This window comes from Amphiura filiformis, chromosome 7, assembly GCF_039555335.1.
Source record: "Amphiura filiformis chromosome 7, Afil_fr2py, whole genome shotgun sequence".
In the NCBI taxonomy this organism is placed as follows: Eukaryota; Metazoa; Echinodermata; class Ophiuroidea; order Amphilepidida; family Amphiuridae; genus Amphiura; species Amphiura filiformis.
In genome coordinates this window covers 44,124,897-44,152,560 of record NC_092634.1, presented here as the reverse complement: position 1 = coordinate 44,152,560, position 27,664 = coordinate 44,124,897, and the positions used below count along the sequence as shown (strand labels likewise).

Below are 27,664 nucleotides of genomic sequence, written 5' to 3'. Positions count from 1 at the left end.
ATTATTTACGTTTTACTGCCTCGGACACATTATTTTCGTGTAAAGGATCATGCATTACCCTTTATTTCTTAAGTGTAGCGACAAGCGATGGACGATACGTATCTGTAATTTGAGTTTACCTGATGGATCATCAGTTTCTGCTACAGTGGAACTCGACTGTGACGCATTCCTGTCACTTCTTCCTTGAGATGGAGTACGAACTGGCGTCGGAGGAGGTGGTTTTCGTGTTGCTGGAATTAGATGGGGTAGAATTGATTCTGTTAAATTTATTTAAACGTTGTATCTTCGTAACTTATGCTTAATGCAAAAAATAATAGGTAAAACAGAATCGTGACATTTAAAGACCAACATGGTTACCCATATCATCACATGCCTCACTTATTAAGGTATTATGTTTAGCTGCTGGAGTGCATCTATCGTATCACATAACACGGACGACATCATTATATTAAGTAAAACAATGAAGCGAAGTTGTTTTACGCCAAAAATATTGATGTCGCGTGTTATATGAGACGATAGATGCACGACAGCGGCTAAAAACAATATCTTTATTCTCATTCTTTAACACATCAATTCAAATAAATATTCAGAAGTATACCCAATTTTAATCAAATTAAATCCTACATTTTACAAGGAATTACCTAGGGCTTAGAATCGATCAGTCCCGTCGTTGCTATGCATCTCCGATTGGTTCAAATAACGAGTTCGAGTATCGCGGCGACACGCACGCGATAAAGTGTGTGATATCGTGTCATATCACACGGGTAAGAACCAATAAGCTTGCAAGAACATTCTCAAGTGTTTAAGAATAGCCATTAGTTTTGTATTAATGAGAGATTTTTCTGAGAAACGAGTCGGAAGTTAAATTGACCACAAAAGCATAATACGTATTCATCATTTTCGAAGAACGTTTTCTTTTCACTTCCATTCTCTTACCTCTTTCTTTTCACTATAGATGAGGTCAGCACGCAGCGAGGGGGAGGGGGGAGGAGCCCCCAGATCCGCAAAGTTCCATCTTTTTCTATTTGTCCAACAAAATCGTCCAAAATGGGAGAACAATTGACTAAAAGGTCCACTTGTTGGTGATAAGGCAAAGAGCAATTTTAGGGGAGATGGATGAGGTGACAGCAATGTTTACAAACAAATTCAAGAGACTGATTTATCGATATGCTTGAGAGAACAGCAAAACATGATTGCGCGTTCATATAGCCGGTCAAAGAACAATGAGAACTGTCGGGCAAATAGTTGGAATGACATCACATGGTACTTCAGCCATACTGTCAAATGCCTTTTAAAGGTTTGAATTAGTGGAACAATGCATGTGAGCATACCCACTTAAACAAATTTAGAAATTACTAACCTGATGCTACAGAACCGGTTGTATGTAAATTCTGGTCAGCACTATCTGACCTTTTGTCGATACTGTCAATGTGGTCATCTCCTTTTTTGTTTCTACTTGTAGTTCTCTTTGGTATTTTAGGAGATCCTAAATTGTGAGCAACACAAAATAAAGGTTTTTAACACGTTGGTTATATGTTTCTTACATTAAATTGTTTCTATATAAAAGCCTAAATATAACGGTATGTTTTCAATCAATTTGGAGCCAAAATTTAGATAATTGTTGATATTATTGTAAAATATGTAAAATTTGACACCAACGAGCAGCATGTGAGGGGCATCGCTATGTAAAATATCCGAGAATGTTCCTCGAATATCTGGGCGGATCCAACCCATTTACCTTTCGCTTCTTCTTCTGATATTAGCTCTAATGTCTGTGGTATCAATGGTGGTTCCCTATCTGGCATAGAATTAGACCTAGTCTCTCTAGCGTGTTGAGAAGGTACGTCCAATTGGTCCACTGTATACCAAATTTTGAAGAAAGAAAGTATCGAAATAGCCAAAATAAAATCGAAATAGCAAAAATAAAACCAACAAAAACATATATGCAACAAATAAAAAAGTCTTCAAGATGGTGAAGAAACAAACAGCAGAGATATAGGAGAGCAGTGAGCAGGGGAGTAGTCAGCTTTCTTGGTTAGTAGGGGCAAAATAAAAATTTCGGGGACAAAGACGAACAAAATTTTCCGGTTGCTCATTTTGCCTGGTATTATCGGTGGGAGGTATACATAAAGCGGTTTTTTAGAGAGAATGTACATGTAAAGGTCTTCGAGGTTCCAAAAAAGGCCTTTATTGTTGAAATGTGCGCGCGCGGTAGAGAATTAACCAGAGCAATTTTTCTCGACCCATAACAGGGAGATAACACACCACAAAATCAATTGCGCCCATCCCTATCGAACCAAGAGAAAACATTTGTTTAATGCTGAGAGGCACACGTGCTTGTGCCATTTGTGTTTAAAAGACTTGGTTTGCTTTTTTTTGAGTCAATGGTGTGATATTTTAATAGCTTTCTTAACATCTAACCCACAAAGAGTCATTTGCATTGGTTGATACCTTTGAAGTACAGAATTTGTTCTTCAATTCACACACATGACGTGATTAGATGTATTTATATAAATTTGCACTTTGAACTCGGGTCAATGCACCAATTCGAATGATCAGGGTACCTAGCTATATAAACTCCTCAACAAAAGTTTGGAAAGTTTTTTCAAGCATCTGTATCTCAAAATATTTGTGACATATTCATATCGTGTTGGGTACACGCCTTGAATGTAGTGGGGTCTCAAACAGAATTTGCCAAATTGACCATTATTCTGTGCGCAAACAACGCTAGCCACTAACCTCAATAGCGGGTGGAAAAACCACAGGCAGCCACAATAGTCAGGCACCTTCTCCTCATGCTGCTCACCGACCTGGTTACACATTACTGTGGGATGACATTCCATTCTTCAACAAGGATTCGTCGCAGGTCATTCAATGTGGTTTGTATGGGCTTCTCTGACACGTACAGCACGATCAAGCTGGTCCCACAAGTGTTCAATTGGGTTGAGATCTGGCCCCCGGGTCTGGCCTGATGGTAGGCCATTTTGGCTCTACTCCCATATTCTGATTGTGAAGATATGGGACTGCAGCTTGCTGCATAGAATAATGCTCAATTTGGCAAATTCTGTTTGAGACCCCACTACATTCACAAGGCGTGTACTCAGCCGTGAAAAATAACGATATGAATATGTTGCAAATAATTTGAGATACAGATGCTTGAAAAAACTTTCCAAACTTTTGTTGAGGAGTTTATTTGTATAGTGTAGAAAATATCATTATCTTTAAGAAAAAATAGCCATGAATTTGAATGACGAACCTTTTGGTAACTTTTAACCCATAATGTAATAGGAAGCTCATTTTGTGGTGTGAGATCTTGATGTACATGTATACTACAAGAATACATAGGGAGAGACAGAATGAGATGAAAGTACACAAACAGAATTTAAGAGCCAAAGAAAGATTTTTTTAAAAATAAGCCGGGGAAATAAGAAGCAAGTAATTCATACAGTTAGCATACCTGATGGCCCAAACGGTTCCGATACAGGTCTTTGTCTTTGAGGTGTACGTGGACGAGGCGAAACCGGGGGTGGCACATTTACGTTTTGAGGTACTGCGGATAGAGGAGTCGGTCTCCTGGTGATCCTTGGGCGGTCAGCTGTAAAAAAATGTTGACAATATTAAAATTAGTTGAATTTGCATCACTTTTAAGTGATAGTTTCATAATGGCACTTAAAAGTGCCATTATGAAACTAATATCCAGTGACATCCAGATATGCGACTGAATGAAAATGCTTCATAACCTCATGAATTAACGCGATGTGTTTAATCCAATCACAGATCATAAATTTTAAATACGCTGATGCAAATGCAGATTATTGAAATGTAAATGATCAATTTGACAGTGCTAATTGATGTTTTAATGTTATTGTCACTGATTAATTTGATAACCAGGCAGTTTTGGTTCACTGTGGCAATTTGTTCGATTTACATGTTTAACCAAAGTATTTAAACAGGTGTGACATACCAGGTACAGATGGTCTTTGTATAGGTGATGCATTGTCGGGATTGCTAAATCTTGCTGTTAGGTTTCTCACACTTCCAACAGGGGTCGGTTGTTCATCAGGTCCAGTTGGTGCCCCTGGTCCTGGAGCTATAGTAGTATAGAATATAAAATACTTCATTATTATTATACCGTAATTGCAAGTAGTTGGGCTGCGCTGAGTGAGTAAACTTTGATTTTCAGACGGTTCAGCCATATTGTAGTAGAACTTCTACTGAAAAAACGACATGTAAAAAAGAATTGCCTGACTTCCTACCATCAAACTTGATGACCACGATGACCGTGCAAGGAGCGAATGCCGCCATTTGATATGTTAATGTGTTGGGAACATCAGCACATTTTACTATAAGAACGTAGCGAAAAAAGATGAATACGACATACCTATTCATTGTCACTTATATTAATGGGAGTATTATCAACTGCCCGTCCGTGTTAAACTACAAAAATTAGTATTTTTTTAAAATGATCAATTTTACACTATGTTTTGCTATTAAACAAAATGAAAAAAATAATCAATTGATGAAATAAAGCTGTGTGACTAGAATGATGATGTAATTGAGTAAGAATACCAACATATTGGCAATTAGAAATGATGGGGGGAGTAAAAGATGAACAGGGTGGATTACAAGCGGTATTTATGGTGGAAGATTAAACAAAAAGGGTTGCTGGTTAAGGAGGCGGTATGAAGTGTACCACATGTAAGAAAGTTAAAGGAACACAACTAAAGGCATGTTACTACACCGGTCCGGATAAACATACATTAGTGGAAATAATCCTCACGTAAATTTTTCTTGTCTATGCGACAATATAAATACTCGTAGGAACGAGTCAGCAGTGGTGCATTAGCGCCAGCTTCTACTCTATAATATTCTATTTTCACTATGTTTTGATGTAATTTGATGTTTTTAACATCATTGTAAAATGAATGAATGAATGAATGAATGAATGAATAAATGAATGAATGAAGAAGAATGTTGTGCTGACGCGAGACATAACTATATATTGGTCCGCCTCAAGTTCGGAAACAACGTCGATGATTTGCGCCGCAAGCGTACCAACAAACCGCCCTTGTACGCGTATGTATACTCTGTGCGATTAAATTTACGCGGGCGAAATACGCGCGAACGTCACAACCGAACTTGAGGTGAACCAAAGAATAGACATCAGTGGATGAAATTTGGAGATGAAGGAAACAAGGATCAACGGAAGCACTCTCAGGACTAAGCAGTACGTTACAGGTCCCTGTTTTAGTTCTAATTCTTGGCAGTTTTATCACTGCGATGACGCCTGTGTCATACAGTCAGCAGCAGAATGTGGTTTTAGTTACAGCAGATAATTTTGTTCAGTAAAGCTTGCCAGAAAGTGACCGTCTGAGGCAAATGAGTTGGTAACATGTGTCAAACTGGAGAACATTTGGCCACATTATCTTAAAGGATATGTAACGTAAAGGATGTCCTGAGAATCCTTTGCTTGCTTAGAAAGACGATGATGAAGAAGAACGTCTTGAGGGATCCTTCGCATGCATGGAAACAGAAGAGACGAAGAACAACAAAAGCAACACTGTCAACGACGACAACTACAACAACACGAACTACATCAACAATACGACAACAGCCACAACCAATGACAAGAATGGCAAAAACATGAACGACATCAACTTTGTATTGCCTCTACAGGTATAGAGGGTAGATTAGCATAGCATTTGACGTGGGAGTTATTGCTGACCGTCGCCCTATCATACACTACTTTTAACGTACCTGTCAGGCAAGAGTCTGAGTTTGGTCTTGTTCTACTAGGACGAGGTAAGACGGGTGGCCTTGGCACTACTGTTATGATAAAATGACATCGTGATTTAATTCTACGATTTTAAAAATAATCATGCATCTCGCACATGTATCAATGTGACGTACACATGACGTTCATGTGACAGCCATACATGATATTCATGTGTCCAATTTCTACAAATAACCATGCATTTCGTGCATGTATCAATGTGATATACACATGACGTTCATGTGACACCCACTTGGCCCACATGATATTCATGCGTGCACTGCACAATGAAGGACGTAATGGTAAATGGTAAAAGGTAAATGATTATTGTTTCAAAGCTCATCACGAACTTGGTTCGCAATATTAAATCAATCATGATAATTATTAAAGTTTGGATATATGAAAACCACATTGTGAGCAGAATATCGTGGGAGTTCATCATCTACTGCTTTGCCAAGGATCTTCAGACATTGGCAACATGCAACCTTAAGGGTGGGTAGGACTATCAATAAGTGCAAACCAATCCATCCAGTATAGACAAACGAGAGGGACTGGACAAGGGACTTCAACTGAAGGCCCCACTACTCACCTCAAGTGCAAATTGGGAAGTACCACGACATGGAATAGGCAATAGACCCTAAAACCCAATTTGTGTATGCCCACATGGGGGATTTGCCATTTGGTCTAATACCATTTGGTCTAATATCCAGTTCGTCTACATCCATTTCGTCTAAACCCATTAGGTCTATAACCACTACGTCCACTAATCATTTCGTCCTTTAACCATTTGGTCTAATAACCATTAGGTCCGATAACCATTTAGTCTAATAATCAATAAGTCTAAAACCATTTAGTCTAACAACCATTTAGTCTAATGCCCATTTGGCCTATAACCAATAGGTCTAATAGCCATTTGGTATAATACCCATTTGGTCTACAAACTATTTAGTCTTACAAGCATTTAGTTTAATAATAAATAGACGAAATGGTATTAGACTAACCGGTTATTAGACCATGCGAGTATTAGACCTAACGGTTATTAGACCAAACGGTTATTAGACCAAATGGTTATTTAAGAAATATTAGACCAAATGGTTATTAGACTATATTGTTAGTAGACATACTGGTTATTAGACCAAACAATATTAGACTAAATGGCCATTAGACTATATGATTATTAGACTAAGTGGCAATTAGCCTTTCTGGTAATAGACCAATTGAATATAGACTAAACAGGAATTAGACGAAATGGTATTAGACCAACTGGCAATAGACCCCCACATGGTATCGAGATAAGAAACGAAGAAGAGGGAGAGACACCATATGTTTATCAACGAACTATGCATTGGACAACATTGTCGGCAGGACATTAGTTTCACTAGAACGGGCAAACGTATAGATCAAATGACTACGAAAGAACACAGAAATGTCGTGTCCTCCATGGTGAAAGAAGATTCAGAGGAACAGATGTTGATATTCCTATACACCATGACCCAACAAGGTAGATGGCCAGACTGGGAGCTACAGACAGCCATGAAAATGGACATCAGATGGAACAAGATACTCTGTGATGAAGGATGAAGACAAATACACGAACATATTCCAGCAAAGAAATAGCGATCACGTCAAGGAGACCAGACATCACCATCTATTCATCCAATAAGAAGATAGACGTGATTATTGAGCTGACGGTATCAGCAGAAGAGAACATGGCACGAGCAAAACCACAGAAAGAAGGGCAAATATGAAGTCCTTATCAATCTCATATAGTCCTCCTGTTGTAGCAGCGCAGGATGGTATGTATGCCAATAGCAGATCCAATTTGAAGGTTAGGATCCTGTGTCAGACGCCTTGAACACCAATGCAGCCATGGTTTTCAATCTTTGCATGCGCCGATTGAGTTATTACAAGACTACATAGATGGCGTCCATTTACATACATGGCTTCCATGGAGACCTGTCGCACTCCTCATGGGCTATTGTTCACTCTAGCATTTTATTTAAAAATGTGATTACCCACATGTTGTTCATGTGATACGATGCTTGGGGAATATGCACATGCAATCATAGATACAATCCTGGAAAAAAAGCTTGGCCGGGACACTTTAGTACCATTCATTGAAATCGGCCCTCCGTACTCCCGTTGAACTATATGGTGGGAAAAACACAGAGCATGATTCAACAAGTGTTGGTCCAAAATATTTTTTCCAGGATTGTAGATAAGTAATGTTGCGTCTGGTATTGCATAAATTATTATGAAAATTATGTATTTTGTGATACAAAGTGCTAATCATGCTGTCGGTAATATGTTTTTATCCCGGGCTTTATAGATTTGAACGTCCTACATGCATTCCATTACATCACGTGACACACATTATGGACTTTTAGTGTATCACCTGTGCCCAGGACCAATTTGGGGTAGAGGTGATGTAACAGAATTTATTACCATATCGATGGGGCAAAACTATTTTTGAATGTACTGCTATGTTGCACCTCTGCATCGCACTGTAGATTATAAAAGAATGGGCATAAACACCTGGATCGTAATTCTATAAAAATGTCACATTTATGTTGAGTCCATGCACGTTTCACTCGCATCTGTACGATTAGTGTCTTTGAAAAGAGCGGTATTGTATTCAATCTATGTTTGCACACATACACAAGTATGTCAGGTGATGTATGCAGCGATGGTATAGTGCAGGGCAATACATTCAAAAATAGTTTTGACCCATCACTATGGTAATTAATCCTGTTACATCACTACTAGTAATAATAAATAACAGATGTCGATGTATCAGAATGTATGAAATACATGCATGCACTTGTTAGGTTTTCATCATGCGTATAAAATTCATGCATGATATCACGTGATACCAATATGACGTCCATGTGATACTCACGTGATAGTCTACATTTTGGAGGACGAGGATAGACGGGTGGCGGAAAACGTTTGATATAAGCTGTGCGTTGGGGGAATATGTAGATAGCATATTAATTATTATGAGTCACTCATTATCCATTAAAAAAATACCTCGTACCTCAGCAGACAACTTACAAAAGATCACATCAAAATTTAAATTACGGATGCTGTGGTTCAAAACAATTAAATACAAAGAAATTACATTACTCTATGTCTCAAATTTGATGTTGGCGACAATCCACTCAATTTACGTTTTCTAAAACCCCTGGCAACCATTGTTATATTTTGACCGATTTTATTGTACCGTTCACTTTTTGCCTGAAATAAAGTCGTGTAATGATTATATAATAATTTTCATTATTATAATTTGGAGTGGTAGGTGCGAAAATATTGCGACCGATCCATATCTGACTGGTTCTGACTGTGATATGTACACGCAAAACAATTTCCCTATTATAAATCGTGTTTTAAAGTAAACACCCAATCTTGGCCAGGAGTCTACGGAAAACATGCATTGACAGCTACTGACAACTAGTGGTTCTATGCTAACTCGTCTGTTTTCTTCTGAAGGAATTAAATTTGGCCTTTGGTTTCTTCCTACATATACGCGTTCGAGAACTTTATTTAAACGAAGGGTGATCCAAATTTAATTTAATGTAATATAAAGAAATTATGCATATTTTCTCTCAACAAAGGATTGTCTCTGAAGTAGCGAATACATCCTCTGTTGATTGGACGTGCGCCTTCCGGGTATCAAAACAACAACAACAACAACAAACAATAGGGAGAGAGAGAAAGGAACGAATAATAACAGGAGAAAGAGAAAAGGGCGAAGAAGAGATGCGAAAAGGGAGCAAATAAGAAACCTCGCAGGGCCAAATAGGATATATTGCCTTTGTAATGTTACAACTCAGGGCTATTAATACGAGTATGTTTGCTACAAGTAGCACTGATATACCTGTACACTTTCCAATTTATAACAATAATAGTATAAAAATTGCACCAAATGTCTTCAATTGTGTCTTCATTTTCAAAACATAACCAACTTCTAAGGAGCAATGGCTGATTTAAGCTGTCAGTTGCTGTTGTATTATTATTATGTCCGTACAGTGGGACATTTGTCCCCAAGGGATCCAAGGGGCCCAACAACATACAAAAATAACATTTGGACCTCAGGGGCCCAAGTTTAAATAAGTGGCTTCTTCTATCTTTCCCTTTATAAACACCCCTTGGAAATACATGAAATACAACAGTATTATTGTCCTTTATTACATGTAATTACGAGTTTTTATATATAGATATATGTTGGTTACGAGAAGAGTAAATTCTTTGTCAAAAAAAAAACAAACAAAAAAACAAACAAAACAAACCGACCATATACAGGGCTCTCATTTTGTCATGCATAGTTATTTATTTTCTGTGCGGTACCTCAGTTATCTCATTTGTGCTAAAATGTACACCAAGTGATTTAACAGTATTATTTGGGTACAATTTCCATTTTAAATCATGCAACTTTCTTTGATTTGTTTTACAAGATCCAAAGTTTTTATTGAATTAAGCGTCAGACTTTATACAATAGAAAATTCACGCAAATATTTGTAAACCCTGACCAACCTGCTGGTCGTTAGAAATACTGTGATATATGTATTGAATTTTCAATAAATCTTAAGAGTAAATCGTATACAATTTCTTATCTTATTTTATATGCCAAAACTTCAATAGATAATATAAACAATAGTGCAGAAAGTGGACAGCCTTGATGCACGTAGATCTTTCTCTGAAGGATAAAATACGATACAATACCATTTTGAACAACTTTCGCTTCAATTCACTTCCTTTCCTCGCACCCCATTCATTCCTTGTCTTTCATTGTCAATCTATATTTACTCTTCTTTCTTTCTTTCACGTCCTCGTGATTATGTCTTTTCTTTCACACTTTCGGTTTTCTTATTCTTTGCTTCTTTCTTCAAATTATATTATTTTAATATCCCTTACTTGTTTGATTCTTGTTCCAGCTATTGCTTTTCATTCTCTCTTTTTCTATCTTTAGTTTTGTATCTTTATTTGCTGGTTTCCTGCTCTTCTCTCCGGAACGTTTGTTCTTTTTTCTTTACTTCAATTTTTTTCCTGATGAACGTGTTGAAGAATATCACAACTTTCCTTTTACTTCAAACATTTATATAGATGAGCACTTCTTGATGTTGACGTTAAAGAAATGTTATTAAACAACGTGAATTAAAACAATTGTACCTGTTGATCCTAACCCTGCCGACTTAGAACATCAACAAAACTCAATGCACACACAAGTATCCCACGTGATGCGATTGCGTCATCATCCAGGCACGAAACCTTGCGTGGCCGAGGTACAAACCAGTGGCGTGCTATCCCCGTTCATGTGCCTAGCACCCGAGGGAGAAAATAACTTTTCCCTTCATCTTCTTCCTTCCACCCCTCCTTCCTCCTTCCTTATCTTCTTCTTTCCTTCCCCTTCGCTAAAAACTGTTGGTCGTTCGGGTTAATATAGGCCGACTCATATTTTTCTTCAAATTTATTTGATTACAAAGTAGATAAAAAGAAGTTTTAAATTTTGTTAAATATATGATAAGAAAATCAAATGTAAGAAGTTGGGTGAAATTTTACGCATATTTGTAACAACACTTGCTAAAGCTTCATAGTAATCATTACTGTAAAAAGGAACTTTAGAAAAAAAGGGACGAGAAAATTGATTTGTTTTTGTTATTGTTGCTGACTCTTTGCTATTGTTGATAAACAGTTATAATTTTTGGGTTTTCCCCTATTGCCCAATGTTATTGTTTGTAACATCTTTCACAAAATCCATGAAGGAAGTATTTTAATTATTTTATAAGTTCGTCCTACTGCATAATTATGTCCGTAGTCTATCAAAATATTATTTTAATGGAATTTACAAAATAGGAGACACGGAAAAGAGTACACAAACTATATTATTAATATGCATGACTTAAGTATGACTGAAATAAGGTATTAGAGCATGTATGATAACCGGACTTAGAGATCCTGCCGCAACACGCAACAAAAAACAAATAAAAAACAATGCAAAACATAAATGCTACCGTTCCAATAAAACCCAGAAAACGTAAACACTTTTTTTTGTTTGGATTTTCATACCGTTGTAAAGATTGTTTTGTTTGTTTTTGTAAGGTACCAGTTATTTTCACCCTTGTATATCCTAAACAACAACATGAACAAAGACAGGTACGTCATTAGAACCAAAAGCCAATAGCTGCATCGGAATTGGTCAAGAAATGTAGACATAATGATCATAAATGCCAAGGAAGATGCAATTTCAAAAGTTATAGTTTACTCCATTGGATGTACATAAAGCGTTCTCGAACATGAGAACTAGCGCCGTGTTTTCCATTGATAAAAACATTGAAGTGCAACTTTTGCTTTCGTTACTCCTAGGGTTTTAGATCACCGTTTCTTTAATTCTCAACCGATTGCAACAAATGAGGTCTAAAATCAGAGCTAATGGGTACAGGTATTGACTGTTTTTAATTTGATATACCGTATTTGTCTTGTTTAGGTTATACAGGGGTGAATACATCTGGTACCTTAATTATTTTTTCGTTCTGTAATTTGTCATCATGATGTGTTTTTTAGTGTAAATTCAAAACTTAGAATACAGCAATTAATTTGCACTAAATTATACAGCAATAGGGATAACCAATGACAAGAAGTAATTTTGTTTATCAAATACCATGAAAAATAGTAATCTTTATTTTTCTGGAATACTTTTTTGCTTTAATATTAAGTACGGGTATCACAAATTCACTTCTTAAATGATTTTAAAAAGTCACTTTTAAACTGTTTTAATGATATTACATGTACTCAGCAAACACACAAACATGTTTATGAAAGCGAGGAGGAGGTGGTGGTTGGTTAAAAATACTAACATTAAATTAGAGAATAAAGATATTGTTTTTAGCCGCTGGGGTGCATCTATAGTCTCATATAATACGGGCGACATCAGTATTGTAAGTAAAACAACAAGATGAAGAGAACTATGATAAATATCACCAATTTTTACAAGGAATTACCCAGGGATTAAAATCGATTAATCCCGTCGTTGCTATGCGCCTCCGATTGGTTCAAATAGCGAGTACGAGTATCGCGTCGACACGAATGTGCTTAAGTGTGTGATATCGTGTCATATCACACGGGTAAGAACCAATAAGGTTGCAGAAATGTTCTCACGTGTTCAAAAATGTCGGTTATAATAAGTAGTATATAATTCATGAACACGTTGTGTTTGAAAAACAGCTCATCAACATGTTTCAAATATCAAACTAATTGCTAACTGGTTATTATTTGTTTTCAACGTTTAAAAAATATGTTGTCAACACATTTTGTAATTCTAAAATCCTTATTGATATGAAAACCCTATTTCGCGTTTTACCTGAACTCATAATATATTTCATATTTATAACTTACTTAGACAACCCAGGTAAGTTCGTGATATTATTGTATTGTATACCAATGCTTATTATGTTCACGAGTTCTTGCATGAAATTCCACAGTTTCTCTGGTATATTTTAAAAGGCTCACTTCCTCTATTGCAACTGTGTACAGTTATTAAATATCATACAGTTTAAATATTACAAACCGGGTCATTTTGAAGCCACTATATATCAAGTCATTAAAACATTGTCCAAAATCAATGTTGCATTAAAAAGAAAATAGTCTTTTGATTTCACGACTCGATTGTTAAAATAACGTAGCTGTACACACTTAATGTTAGTGTACAGGTAAAGTAAAATGAAATAAAATAACAATGGTACAACAAATAATGGTTGATATGATTCAAAAGTTTTATCTTGGTTATTTGTCTTTGTAACATTCTGCAGCCCCGGTATATTTGTAATATTTATACACATGTCCCAACTTACACGTAAATGGAATCAGCCACATTCAATGTGTTTGTCAGGTTAAGAGAGCAATTTTGTTGACATAATGTCGTATAAGTCCCAGGTTAAACGGCCAAAATAGCTAGTTGGGTATGTTTTGCTTTCCGTTCTCGACAGTTATATAAAGGGTATAAAAATGTTTTAATACCATTCATAGAACATATTTGTAAACGTAATGCAAAACATTCTAACAGAACGTTATTCAACTGTATAAAATATTTTATAATAACGTTTTAACAACATATTAATGATAACTCGACATTTAAATGTTATCAAAACGTTTTGAATAAACAATTCTATTTAACAATATTCAAGAATTATCGGTTTTTTTGTTTTTTTTGCTTCTGCTCCAAAAATTAGTATTTCAAAAACACGAAGTCTTGACTTGACCAGCAAGCAGACCAATCATAAATAATTGGAAAGACATATTTTGTTCAAGTTAAAAAATGTAATGTCATATCGACACGGATCAAGAACAAGTAGGTCTTTGCGCAGTTTCTCAGTGTGTCCATAGGTTAAATGGGGTAAGGTAACATACTGACCTATATATTTTTGGTCCTTATATAATTCTATTTAACAATCCCCGGCTCGTATATGTCCAAATGATTGATTGATATTAAGCATAGATAGATGTATTAAGCATTAACATCAAGCTTGAACAAGTCTTTACAATTTTTTCTTATTTTGAAAAATTAGTTCTGGAATCGATTATAAGATATGCTATTGACTTGGTTTTGTTGGAATGCTTTTCGTTCTTTCATCATGTTCATAATTGTTATGAAAATCTAACTCTGCCCCAGTTGTAAGTGTTAAGGAATATCCAAGTCAGTTTAACTACCTTTTGGAGCAACAGCAAAAAATCAATGTTTGAAAATTATAGTTAAGTCTTCCTTTAAAGGATTATGATTAGATGCTGTTTCATATTTCTGACATCCTCGACAAAGTTGTTTTTATTACCCCAAACAAAACAATGCAAAATTAGTTGCCTAGTTATACGTATAACAATAAAATATAATAGCTTTCGACATAATTGAGCTTATACCGTCTTTTTGATTATTCTATATCCTGGAATTCGTGGATTAAGTTCACGGGTAATTGCACGCATGAGCTCATGTGGTGACCAAAATGTGGAAATTTGTCAAAATTTAAAACAGTTTGAAATTCAATGATTAAAGAGTTTAACTTCAACACTACACTATTTTTCGCTCACCTGGAACGTTTTCACTAGTTCGACTAGCGTCTTCAGCAGATGGTGATGCTGTGATGATATCTTGTCTACAATCGGGATATCTCTCACTGATGACGACATATGATTGACAGGATGACGTCAAAGGATGTTACGATGTAGCGCCGCCCCCCCCCCCCCCCGGGCATCAGCAAGTTATCCCAGATGGGGTCTATTTCTAGACCTTTGTCACCATCACCATCTGCTGAAGACGCTAGTCGAACTAGTGAAAACGTTCCACGTGAGCGAAAAATAGTGTAGTGTTGAAGTTAAACTCTTTAATCATTTTATCTACCACTATGAATATCCACTCGTATAGTTTGAAATTCAATTAACGATCTTAATACATTTCTATAAGTGACACTTCCCTGATCGTGGAAATCGCCAGAGCTCCAACTAGACATGCTAGAAATTGTGACCAGCTCCATCAAAACCAGGAACAAGTCGCCAGACATGTTTTTGAGTTATAGGCCTTTAAATATGATATTCCCATTTGAAAAAAAAGTCAAATTTTTGAATTCTTAATTTCATGGTATTTGGCTGTGGGACTAAGTGGACTTTCAAATCCTTGAAAGTACTTATTAAAAAGAAGATTATTTAATCAATAAATAACAGTCGAACTATGATAATCCTTATTCAATCCTGTGTAAGGCAGGAAACTAATTACCCAGCAAACACAAAACGTTTTCGACATCATTCGCAAAAGGTTATAAAAGGTTGTCAGAAAACGTTTAAATGTCGGGTTATATAAAGGGTATATTAAGAGTATAAAACGTTTTCATAACCTTAAAAAACATTTTTTGATAATCTACTGCTCTGCAAACAAAAATGTTTTACAGAAAACGTTTAAATGTCGGGTTATATAAAGGGTATAAAAACGTTTTAATAACATTCCAAAAACATTCTTGAAAACTTGATACAAAACATTCTAAACAAAATGTTATTTTGGGGTTGAAAAAACATTTTGCGAAAAATGTTTGCCCAAAATATTTTCAATTACGTTTTAAAAACGTTTTCATGACCATTATATAACCCGACATTTAAATGTTATTAAAAGGTTTTGAAAAAACATTTTAAGAACATTTCTGTGTTTGCTGGGTTCAAATATTTTAACATAATGTTATTTAAGTATTGACACAATATTTGGCAAAAATGTTCGCAAAAATAGTTTACAATAACATTTTTGAAAACATTTAAAAATATTGTTGTAGTGTGTTTTCATACAAAACGTTTTAAAACGTTATCATGACCTTTATATAACCCGACATTTTAATGTTATTAAAACGTTTTTACCTAAACCAAAAGCCAAAATATAACTTATTTAAAACGTTTTTAAAACGTTTTTGTGTTTGCTAGGTAGGCCATTACTCAGAATAGTAATTTGGCAAAAATATCCAGGTATCATTTACAAAATTATCCATATCTTGAAAAGTATTGATGCTATGTATATAATTTTGGTATAATTTTAAAGCTTATTGTCTTGTGCTTACATTGTGCTCAGAACGGGCCACAATTTACAAGTGCCAGTCCCACTCAACATGTTATGAGATACTGTAATAGGTTCTCAATTTATTGATTGCTAACGTACACGAACAAGTGTATATCATTCAGGAGTTAGATATCGCAACTTCGCAAATGGTCCTATCGGAACAAAAGCATGTCTCTGCTTTATATGCAATGTTATTATAATGGATGGACAACGTAAAACCAATCTTACCTTTGTTAACTTTATTCCCACAGTTACTGCAAAAATTAGCGCCGTTGTTAACTTTAGTTTTGCAGGTGTCGCATATCTGTGATGTCTGGACGGAAGCCATCTAGTTGCGTCGATATTGGCGACTACAGATAGAAAAATAAATAAAAAAGCAAAAGCATTTTAAATTTTTTATACATAAATTAACACTTCCGGGAGCTCCCTCCCACCTCAAGAAAAAACCAAAACAGGCAAATCGACAAAATTCACCAAAAATGTACCCTTTTGAAAACTGTTAATGCACCATTAGACAAATAAACATTTTATTGATATGGTTATAGTTTGGTTTTATGTTCCGGTATGATTAGGATTACTGAGTAAGGTTAGGGTTACGATTAGGTAGGATTAGGAATAATGAGTAGGGTTAGGATTACGATAAGGTAGAATTAGGATTAGTGAGTAGGGTAAAGATATAACGATTAGGTAGGTTTAGAATTACTGAGTAGGTTTAGGATTACGATTAGGTAGAATTAGGATTAGTGAGTAGGGTTAAGATATTACGATTAGGTAGGAGTAGGATTAGTGAGTAGGGTTAGGATTACAATTAGGTAAAATTAGGATTAGTGAGTAGGGTTAGGATTACAATTAGATGAGGATTAGTGAGCAGGGTAAATATATTACGATTAGGTAGGATTAGGAATAGTGAGTAGGGTTATAATTACGATTAGGTAGGACTAGGATTAGTAAGGTTAGGATTACGATTAGGTAGGATTAGGAATAGTGAGTAGGGTTAGGATTACGATTAGGTAGGATTAGGAATAGTGAGCAGGGATAGGATTGCGATTAGGTAGGATTATGATTAGTGAGTAGGGTTAAGATATTACGATTAGGTAGGAGTAGGATTAGTGAGTAGGGTTAGGATTACAATTAGATGAGGATTAGGATTAGTGAGCAGGGTAAATATATTACGATTAGGTAGGATTAGGATTCGTGAGTAGGGTTGAGATTACGATTGGTTAGGATTAGGAATAGTGAGTATGGTTAGGATTACGATTAGGTAGGACTAGGATTAGTGAGTAAGGTTAGGATTACGATTAGATAGGATTAGGAATAGTGAGTAGGGTTAGGATTGCGATTAGGTAGGATTAGGAATAGTGAGTAGGGTTAGGATTATGATTAGGTAGGATAAGGAATAGTGAGTAGGGTTAGGATTGCGATTAGGTAGGATTAGGAATAGCGAGTAGGGTTAGGATTACGATTAGGTAGGATTAGGAATAGTGAGTAGGGTTAGGATTACGATTAGGTAGGACTAGGATTAGTGAGTAGGGTTAAGATTACGATTAGGTAGGATTAGGAATAGTGAGTAGGGTTAGGATTACGATTAGGTAGGATTAGGATTAGTGGGTAGGGTTAGGATTACAATTAGATTAGGATTAGGATTAGTGAGCAGAGTAAATATATTAGGGTTAGGATTCCGATTAGGTAGAATTAGGAATAGTGAGTAGAGTTAGGATCACGATTAGGTATAATTAGGAATAGTGAGTAGGGTTAGGATTACGATTAGGTAGGATTAGGAAAAGTGAGTAGGGTTAGGATCACGATTAGGTAGGGTAAGGAATAGTGAGTAGGGTTAGGATTACGATTAGGAAGGATTAGGAATAGTGAGTAGGTGTGAGATTACGATTCGGTTTGATTAATTATAATTACAGCACCACACCAATGTTAACAGAAATTGAACAGCAAGATTAAGTACGTTAACAGAAATTGAACAACATTAACCATGTTAACAGAAATTTAACAAAAATTTAACAATAACATTAACCATGTTAACAGAAATTGAACAACAGCCATATTAACAGAAATTGAACAACAACATTAACCATGTTACACAGATATTGAATTGAAACACAAAGCTGTTTAGAGAATGACAACAACGCAGAATTCAAATCCATACTTCCACATGTAGGCTACCTCTGATTCCGAGAGAAATGTGGGATTGACCAGACCAGTGGCGGCACCAGGACTTTGTCCAGGGGGCAATGGGGTGTACTATTTGACCAATACATGTATAGTGCGATTTCAGTCAAGTTGTGCGATTTCAGTCAAGTTTTGTTTGCTTGTTTTTGTTTTTGTTTTTTGCTGGGGGGCATATACCCCAGTGGCGCCGCCGTTGGTTTGGCGCTATTTATTTTTCTTGTCAAAAAGGAAAGCACTTAGTTTTTCGAAGAATAAAATAAAGGTTATTCCTATGGCTGACTTCTATTGGCCGAAATGAGCCCTCTAATTCAAGATTTAGATTGTTAACTATTTTCTGATGTAAGTTTCGTATTTAGACATTTTGGAAGTCTGGATTTCCACGAATCACAACAGGTAAAAAGTCAGGAAATCCGAACACCTCTATATAATAGGGGGTTTAATCTATTTTCTGGAATATCCCACTATTCTTTTGGGATTTGACCACTATTTCGAGTTCATTAACATACTTACTATTATATCTCCTAGGTAAATTTATATGTTGACATAATAGTATTTGAATAGTATTAAAAACCATCAGTACAATCGAAAGATCATTAGCATCTGTCAGCTCCTATTTATTTTATTGTTCATTATTCTTCTTTATTGTATTATTCTTGTTTATTGTCTATTTATGGGGAAGTCCCGTTTCCCATGCATGTTAACAATATGATACAATCGCGATATGAATCAATTGGTTCAGAGAATTCGACAAAATAAGGGAAAGAGAAAATGTTATCGAAAAAAAAGAACCAAATCAAAATTAGGCTCTGGCAACTACGTCAAATTATTGCCACGGATATTCTACATTAGGATAAACAGTGATAAAATAGTTGATTCAAGGATCATTAGAAAAGATGTCAAAATTGCTCTATTGCCCTACAAACACAACAGATTTGACTGATTCCATTTAATATGCCAAAGATCATGTTTGAAAAAAAAAGATACCTAAATTTTATATTATAAGATCGTACATTATGGCTTTAAGGTACCAGCAACTTTTACCCCTCATCATATTACTTTATTAACAAACAAGGTTAAAAGCACACACAATACCCAGGACATGGCCAACATGCCAGTGCAATACAACAGCATGGACCAATGCAGGGAAAACGAAGCAAAAACAAACAATTACATACAAGAAATGCATAAAAATCATTTAAAAGAGCCAACAAACATGATTAAACAATGTTCAATTTGAGGTGTTTGAGGTCATCCCACAAGGGCTCTTTCCTACAATTCCAAATGCTGTATGAGCCCAACAAAGCTAGTTTAGAAATGTCATTGGTGACCTTTTTGGTGAAAGTAGCTTTGCAAAATTTGAAAATGGAACGCACACGAGATTCACAGACAGATATATCATAATCACAACCAGCAGCCAATAGATGCATCCTGTAGCTCATTCCCTGAAATCAGTGGCGTTAAAGGGGTTGTGGCGCCCAGGGCTGACGATGCATAATGGCGCCCCTCGCCAATTCTTGAAACAAGTGCGCAAGAAAATTTGCACTAATAGGGCATATCACTCATTAATTTTGGTTATAATGAAGTTAAATATCGGTGTTAAATTGAACTTTCAAATGATTTTGTACTGAATTGCGAGCGAAGCGCGCGAAAATGTTGACTTTCATCGCTTGGAGGAGGTGCAGAATCGATGTTGAATTGGTCAATGCGGCGCCCCCCTAAGGGTGGCGCCCAAGGCACGTGCCCCCCCTGCCCCCCTCCCCCGTCGCTACGCCACTTGCTGAAATCGGTAAAGAAATAAAGACACGGTGGTGATCCAAAATTCCAAAGGAAGATGCAAAATACAAGAGGGTTAAGAACCAGGACAAAGGAATATTTGTGTGTTATAAGGCTTTCTGGTTCTCAACCCTCAAGTTTCAGATTGCTCATTTGAAGCCCTGTTGCTTTGTAAACGAAACGTTCTCGAACAAGAGAACTACATGTAGCACTATGTTTTCCATTGATTAGAACATTAATATGCAACTTTTTATTTCATCCCTTCCTTGAGTTTTCGATCACCGTTTCTTTAATTCTCAACCGATTTCAACAAATGAGGTCTTTAATTAAGAGTTAAAGGGCACAGATATTGGCTGTTGGTTTTAGTTTCGACATATTCGTCTTTGTTTAGGATATTCAGAGGTGAACATATATGGTACCTTAATTCTTGGAATAGATTCATCAGGATTGATGAATCATAAAGTTTTCAAATTATGTGGACAAATCCAAGTTCTACTCACTGTTTAGATAGTTTCGTCATCCAGGTCGGGTGACTTCTTCAGTAATGCGATGATCCGCCTACCCGCGATGATCCGCCTATCCGTGCACCCGTGGAATGAGAAATTTCGCGGGAGAGTAGGCGGATCATCGCATTACTGAAGAAGTCACCCGACCTAGATGACGAAACTGTCCAAACAGTTTGATAAATAATTTGAAAACTTTAGCATGTTTAGGTACCTTAATTCATTGGCTGTCTGTATATACGATGATTGACGGGCATTTGAAAATAGAATGATCAACGGATGGTTTTCATATTTATGTTTCCTTTTATTCATGCCACTTGATAAGTCTGCATTACAACACTTTTACAAGTTATAATTGTCACGATGATACATTATTTCTTTCACCGCTCGTAATGGCCGTCGGTTCATGTAAGGCCGTCTGTAGACGGAAGGTGTTGGTGAAAAAAAATTGACTATTTTTCACCCAGGGTGACCGAAAAAAGGGGAGAATTATAGAAAAATTGTGAATGAAATTGAATTTTGCATCAAAATTTTGTGTTTTTATGTTTGTATATCGCCTATAATCCTTTTTTTTTTTTTGCTCTTCACTTTTGCAAACCATGCAAAAAAATTATGGGTCAACAAATCACAACTTCCGTCGGCAAAAAATATTTCCGTCGGTACATTTACAAGTTGTGCCCCCTCGGTTCAAAAATCCTGGCTACGCCACTGATTTCTTTTCCTCCCGTCAAATTCAAGAAAAGCCCTGAAATTTTGAATTTATCTAAAACACTAAACTGAAACATAATTTTTTGTTGTGACTAGTATTGAAGCTATATGTTCATTTTAGGTCTTTACAAAATCTATATCTTCAATACAAAAGGTCAAAACGTTCAAATGATGGTCGGCTTTTCCTCTCAGTTAACTACACTTTAAGTAGGGCCCCTACATATCATTAGATTTATAAAGTTTACTTCGAGGACTGTTAAATGTCAAAAATATCACAAAAATGTATTATTGTGAATTTCAAAAAATCAAAAGGATTTGATATCAGAATGACATTTCTCGAATTAAGAATACAATTTGGTGTGTCTGATGTGCACACATTGTCTCAGGTCCCGCGCAAAATACTGTGCAAACGTCACTATCGGATCCCTTAAACCATTGTATTTCTTACATGGTTGAACCCAGACTTGTACCCAATAGAGAATCTATGAGACACTCTGAAGAGGAAGACTAATAACAAGTCCATCAAGCCAGTCACAACGCTAGAAGGTTTCCGCCGCATCCTTCTGAGGAAGTGAAGCAGCATTAACCAAAATGAAAGAAGACACCTCGTAAGAAGCATAGACCAACGTCACCCACGTCGTACCAGTACTTTTTTGAGCTTTTCAACCTGGATATGTTTTTGTTTTTTGGAAGAATAAACTAAAGTAAACTGTGTTTGAAATGATTGAGAGTAAATATGTAAAGAATGAATACATAAAAATTTTGTATTGGCTTTGAACTTTTGTATAGGGTACTGCAACTTTTGAAATCCGAACCTTTTATCATTGAAATGCTTGCAATTTTTCTCACCGAGATCGCAGAACAACAAGTGAGGTGTCAAAATTTGCAGTATAAAATGCTGCATTCAGCGAGCTTTTTGATTTGCTCAAAATTTACCGTTTTGCTTTTTAAATCATGGCGACTTTTTATAGTTTAACGATATTATTTTTTAGAGCAGTTTAGATAGTCGCTATTAGCATGATCAACTATTACCAAGTCATAGTCGAAAGTCGCGACTATCGTCAATAGTCGCGACTACGACTATTGGCGAGTCGTGCAAGCCTATATTTTACCACGCAAACATCAACTGAGTGAGTATTATCGAAGAAAGTATTGTTATCCAAACATTGTTTTATATCTGGAAATACATAAAACAGATATATAGATAAGAGATACAACAGTGCTACTACACAAGTTATGACTTATTAACTGTCAAACTACACTTTCGAAAAATATTCTAAATCGGTGTGTTCCCAGCATGCTTGTATTGCAAGTCTTTGTAGCATAATACAGGGTGTCCCAGAATGATTTGTACCGTGTTTGCAAAAATAACTAAAAATAGAAGACGGGCAGTGTGTCTATATTTGATACCTGCATTATAATGCTGGACATGTCTCCTACTTATTCTGTTAATTTCAGCACGCTACCTTTATTTGTTTTGGCGTGGCATGCAATAATGTAAAATCGATGAAAACCCTGCTTTTCATTTTCAGCGCAAACGACTCGCATACCCTTGAAAATGGCACGATACGATTAAATAAAGAACGTGGGATGTTTGGCAAAGCATTTCGACGACAACTACTGTTGGGGTTGCGCCTTAAAGCTTGCCGGACAGCTGCAATGTTCGCTCTAGTTCTTACAGTCTTACGAGCATCTGAAGCTTCGATTCCTGACAGTTCTGTGCTCGTCAAACTTCTTTACGTTATTCCAGTCAAAGGAGCGATAGTGTATAACGTAACTATCGCTCCTTTGACTGGAATGCGTGCTCGCGGAAATCGTCTAATGAATCTTCTTTGCGTCTCAACATAGCTGCCGGTTTGCCAGTAATTAAGCTTTTGAAAGAAATCCACGCTGCTGTACAATAAATTAAGGAGCCTTCTTTTCTGTACCACAACCAGTTCGACCTCTGCAAGCATTTCAAATGACATGGACCTCACACCACAATAACTAAAACTACCGCCAAAGAGAGAATGGGATTAGGCCGCAAATCCTTAATTCCATATAATGATTGCTTCGTAACGTCATAAATAATAGATAGATATCGGCTATTTAGTGGAAATATACCTGCATAACTTTTTCCAAATAACTTTGTGCTGAACGGTTAGTAATGTTACAGATCTTCAAAATAGGTTGCGTTGTCAAAACTTAGAATTCACCATTTTTACGCAATCTTCTATAACTTCTACTAGAAACGTCCAATTTTTAAAATCTAAAAAATCTGAGAAAGCTAATTATATGTAAAACTTAAAATGTAAAACAATATGACCATTTAACATGCCCTTCATACCTAAAAAATTCCATCTTTCCCGGTATAGATCATTCTGGGACACCCTGTATATATAGCCTATGTGTATGTTTACCGGATTAGATATATACAATTAACCTTTAACCTTTTTTCGTGTATTGAAGTTGTAGAGAAAGTAAGTATTAGCGCCAAGTTTTAGTTCAGGCTGGACAATATGTTGTTATATTTCATAAAAAACAGGTATACAATAAAAATTGGGTCTAACTAGCACCATTTTACGTAGAAATGCAATTTCATTAAGTTACGACCTTACATCTGCATTTTAAATTCATGTTTTGAACTAATTTCTGCCATGCTAAACATATATATACAAATAATGACATTCTGGTTTTTTAAACTTCCGGTATGGTACTGAAAAGGGCATTGTGGGATGTGTCCTTCTAATCATTACCGTGACAACGGATATCCCGTATTGTTTCAGGATTGCAGATAATGAATGTCAACGAGAACGAGAGGTAACAGACAGGTTGATCTACCCTACACACTGTGGACTACAATGACCTCATCCCAATGGCATAGTCCAATAACCTCAATTAAACAATCATAGTGCAAAAATTGACCGCAAGTTGCAGAGTATGAGTTTTTGTACCAAAATCTTCAAAGGTCATTCAATGAATGTACAAATGTATTGGGGTTTAAGAACTGTGCCCCTGATAGATGAGCATGTTGTGGATCCTAGTAATAAGGGATGTACTACAGTCTGACACTTGTTTGTGCTGACTTTTATAAAAACAATGGAATACATTAATGACGTTTTCATAGTGTTGGTTTATTTGTTTGTGTAACCCAGCGTGGAAAAACACATTTTATTGCCGATATAAGCATACTCAAGCTAATTTCCAGGACTCTTTATCATTATAGTATAGAGTACTGATAATATTAGCAGAGAGTAAAGAACAAAATAGATATGAATGGAAAGACACTCATATCTTTATTAAGCTGCAGTGATTAGCTCAATCAGAAAATCTCAAATATCATTAAAAATAAAAATTTTGCATTTCTTATGAATGTGTTAAAATGCCCTGCAAGTAAAACCGAAAACAATATAAGGGTACAATTTGGTCGTTGTTGCCCTGAAAGTAAGACCGAAAACAACATAAGGGTACATTTTAGTCATTGTTGCCCTGCAAATAAGACCAAAAACAACATAAGGGTACATTTTAGTCATTGTTGCCCTACAAGTAAGACCGAAAACGACATAAGAGTTCATTTTGGTCATTGTTGCCCTGCAAGTAAGAGCGAAAAAAACATAAGAGTTCATTTTGGTCATTGTTGCCCTGCAAGTAAGAGCGAAAACAACATAAGGGTACATTTTGGTCATTGTTGCTCTGAAAGTAAGACCGAATACAACATAAGGGTACATTTTAGTCATTGTTGCCCTGCAAGTAAGACCAAAAACAACATAAGGGTACATTTTGGTCATTGTTGCCCTGCAAGTAAGACCAAAAACAAAATAAGGGTATATTTTGGTCATTGTTGCTCTGAAAGTAAGACCGAAAACAACATAAGGGTGATGATTTTGGTCATTGTTGCCCTGTAAGTAAGACCGCAAACAACACGGGGGTACATTTTGGTCATTGTTGCCTTGCAAGTAAGACCGAAAACAACATAAGGGTACATTTTGGTCATTGTTTGGGGAGTTTGTCCGTACGGACACTCATGAAATTATTGAATAGAGCTTCATACTTATCAACACTGCCGTTTTCTTCCTTTATGCCAAGACCGAAAACAACATAAGGGTGATGATTTTGGTCATTGTTGCCCTGTAAGTAAGACCGCAAACAACACGGGGGTACATTTTGGTCATTGTTGCCTTGCAAGTAAGACCGAAAACAACATAAGGGTACATTTTGGTCATTGTTTGGGAAGTTTGTCTGTACGGACACTCATGAAATTATTGAACGGAGCTTCATACATATCATCACTGCCGTATGCTTCCTTTATGCCATGAAAAAAGAAACCACAATTTTATTGACTTATCCTTTTAAGGTATTCCTACAAATGTTAATTTTCACATTCCCTGGGATCAGTGATAAAGTAACCATGGTACAGGAAAATACTGTGGCGTGTTGATTCCTGTTTTGTACCATACCGTCGGAATGTGTCGTATCATTGTTTTCATGGTGCATAAACCCAAACCAACGGAAAATTGCTGCCTTGCTATCAAATTTGTGGGTAGACCTATTTATATTATAAACATTGTCAATTCATACTTATCTAATGAATCATGTCGCTGATGCATGCAAATGGTAAAGTACTATACGAATATCACATAATCTGGATTTTATGCGACTACAACGCAGTTTGCGATTGCGCACTATAATAGAAGGCGCACATTGCGTACCACATCTAGTGATCTATATAGTGAGCCAGATTATTATCTAGATCCAGTTGTCTTACTTTCAGCAATGACGTGACGTCACTTGTTTATACGCGACCAATAAGGTTGTAGCTAAAATTGCGTCACGCGTACAAAAGCCACATAAAGACACCAATTATATCGTCCTTATTATCAAAATCAATATGGGCTTCTGAAAGCCTAAACCAATTCTGAAAAACATACGTATCGTGTACGACAATCTATAGACTTCAATATCAAATTTGCATACATGGTTGACATTGTAGTGAACTGGAAATGTGATATCCTTAAATCAGTTTCCTTCACTTACCTTGTCTTTAAGTTACGGTTGCACATGCTTTATATTCCCATATCCATATCCATATTCAGTAAATAAATCACACACCTTATCAGTCAATTGGCTTCCAGAAAATTACTTATCAATTTGTTTTCACTTCTGTGCACTGTTGGGAAAGAATTAATACAAAACTGTACGTCATTTTCTATAATAAAAGTAAATCATATCATATTCTGATTTTACTTCCGTCTGTCATGTGATACTACTATATATACTATATAGTCGCGACAACTCATTTACAGATCTATATCCGTGAAAGGTGACCATATGACAAGTCAAGTTGAATACAACTTTGGCATAGAAGCACGCTTCACAAACCAGCTCAATTCAAAACCAAATCAGCCTTCAGACGATAACAATAAGACGAACTTTTCATTTTATATGCCACCTTTTATTCACAAACGTGTGAAATAATTTGATATCTTAATAATTAGTGCAAAACAAATTGGTTAAATTATGTGTGCGAATTAATATTGTGGTATTATTGACAAAATGATTCGAAAGGATTAAAATATATCAGTTTTTATACGACTTTTAATACTTAGTAAAATATGTTCCCAACAAAAGCTAAGGACTAGAGGTAAACGAAATGAATAAAAGGGAAATTCCTGGGTCTGTACCGTACGTAGACTATGTGACCTGTGACACAGCTAACTGTATAGATAAAACTTACAACATCATAACGAAGACAATTGTATTTGATTTCGGTTGATCATTATAACTTATTGGACTTAGTATTGATTTTACGCCAGAAAAAAGAACACAGTGAATGTAAACAAAATTCAATATCACCTTTAATAAATTTGATAATTAAAAAGTATATTTTGGACCTATTATTATTCATATCATTACTTTTATCTTGTTTTCCTTTTGGTTTTCCTTTTCTTCTTTTTCTCTTCATCATCATCTTCTTCTTCTTCTTCTTCTTCTTTCTCTTCCCTTTCCTCTTCTTCTTCTTCTTCTTCTTCTTCTTCTTCTTCTTCCTTCTTCTCCTTCTTCTTCCTCTTTCTTCTTCTTCTTCTTCTTCTTCTTCTTCTTCTTCTTCTTCTTCTTTCTCTCTTCCTCTTCTTCTTCTTCTTCTTCTTCTTCTTCTTCTTCTTCTTCTTC

At 35.9% G+C, this 27,664-nt stretch overlaps 1 protein-coding gene across 1 annotated transcript in view; it reads right to left on the bottom strand.

The window, feature by feature from the left end:
• LOC140157884 (uncharacterized) overlaps window positions 1-26,791 on the bottom strand; it is a 28,868-nt gene extending 2,077 nt beyond the window's left edge. Inside the window, exons 1-8 of the mRNA XM_072181132.1 lie at window positions 26,531-26,791; window positions 16,581-16,702; window positions 5,758-5,826; window positions 3,965-4,090; window positions 3,458-3,595; window positions 1,739-1,858; window positions 1,361-1,486; window positions 120-230 (exon numbers count right to left, since the gene is read on the bottom strand). Coding sequence (XP_072037233.1) covers window positions 120-230; window positions 1,361-1,486; window positions 1,739-1,858; window positions 3,458-3,595; window positions 3,965-4,090; window positions 5,758-5,826; window positions 16,581-16,680 — 790 coding nt within the window. The 5' untranslated portion in view covers window positions 16,681-16,702; window positions 26,531-26,791. The remainder of the gene's footprint in view (window positions 1-119; window positions 231-1,360; window positions 1,487-1,738; window positions 1,859-3,457; window positions 3,596-3,964; window positions 4,091-5,757; window positions 5,827-16,580; window positions 16,703-26,530) is intronic.
• Window positions 26,792-27,664: the final 873 nt, after the last annotated feature.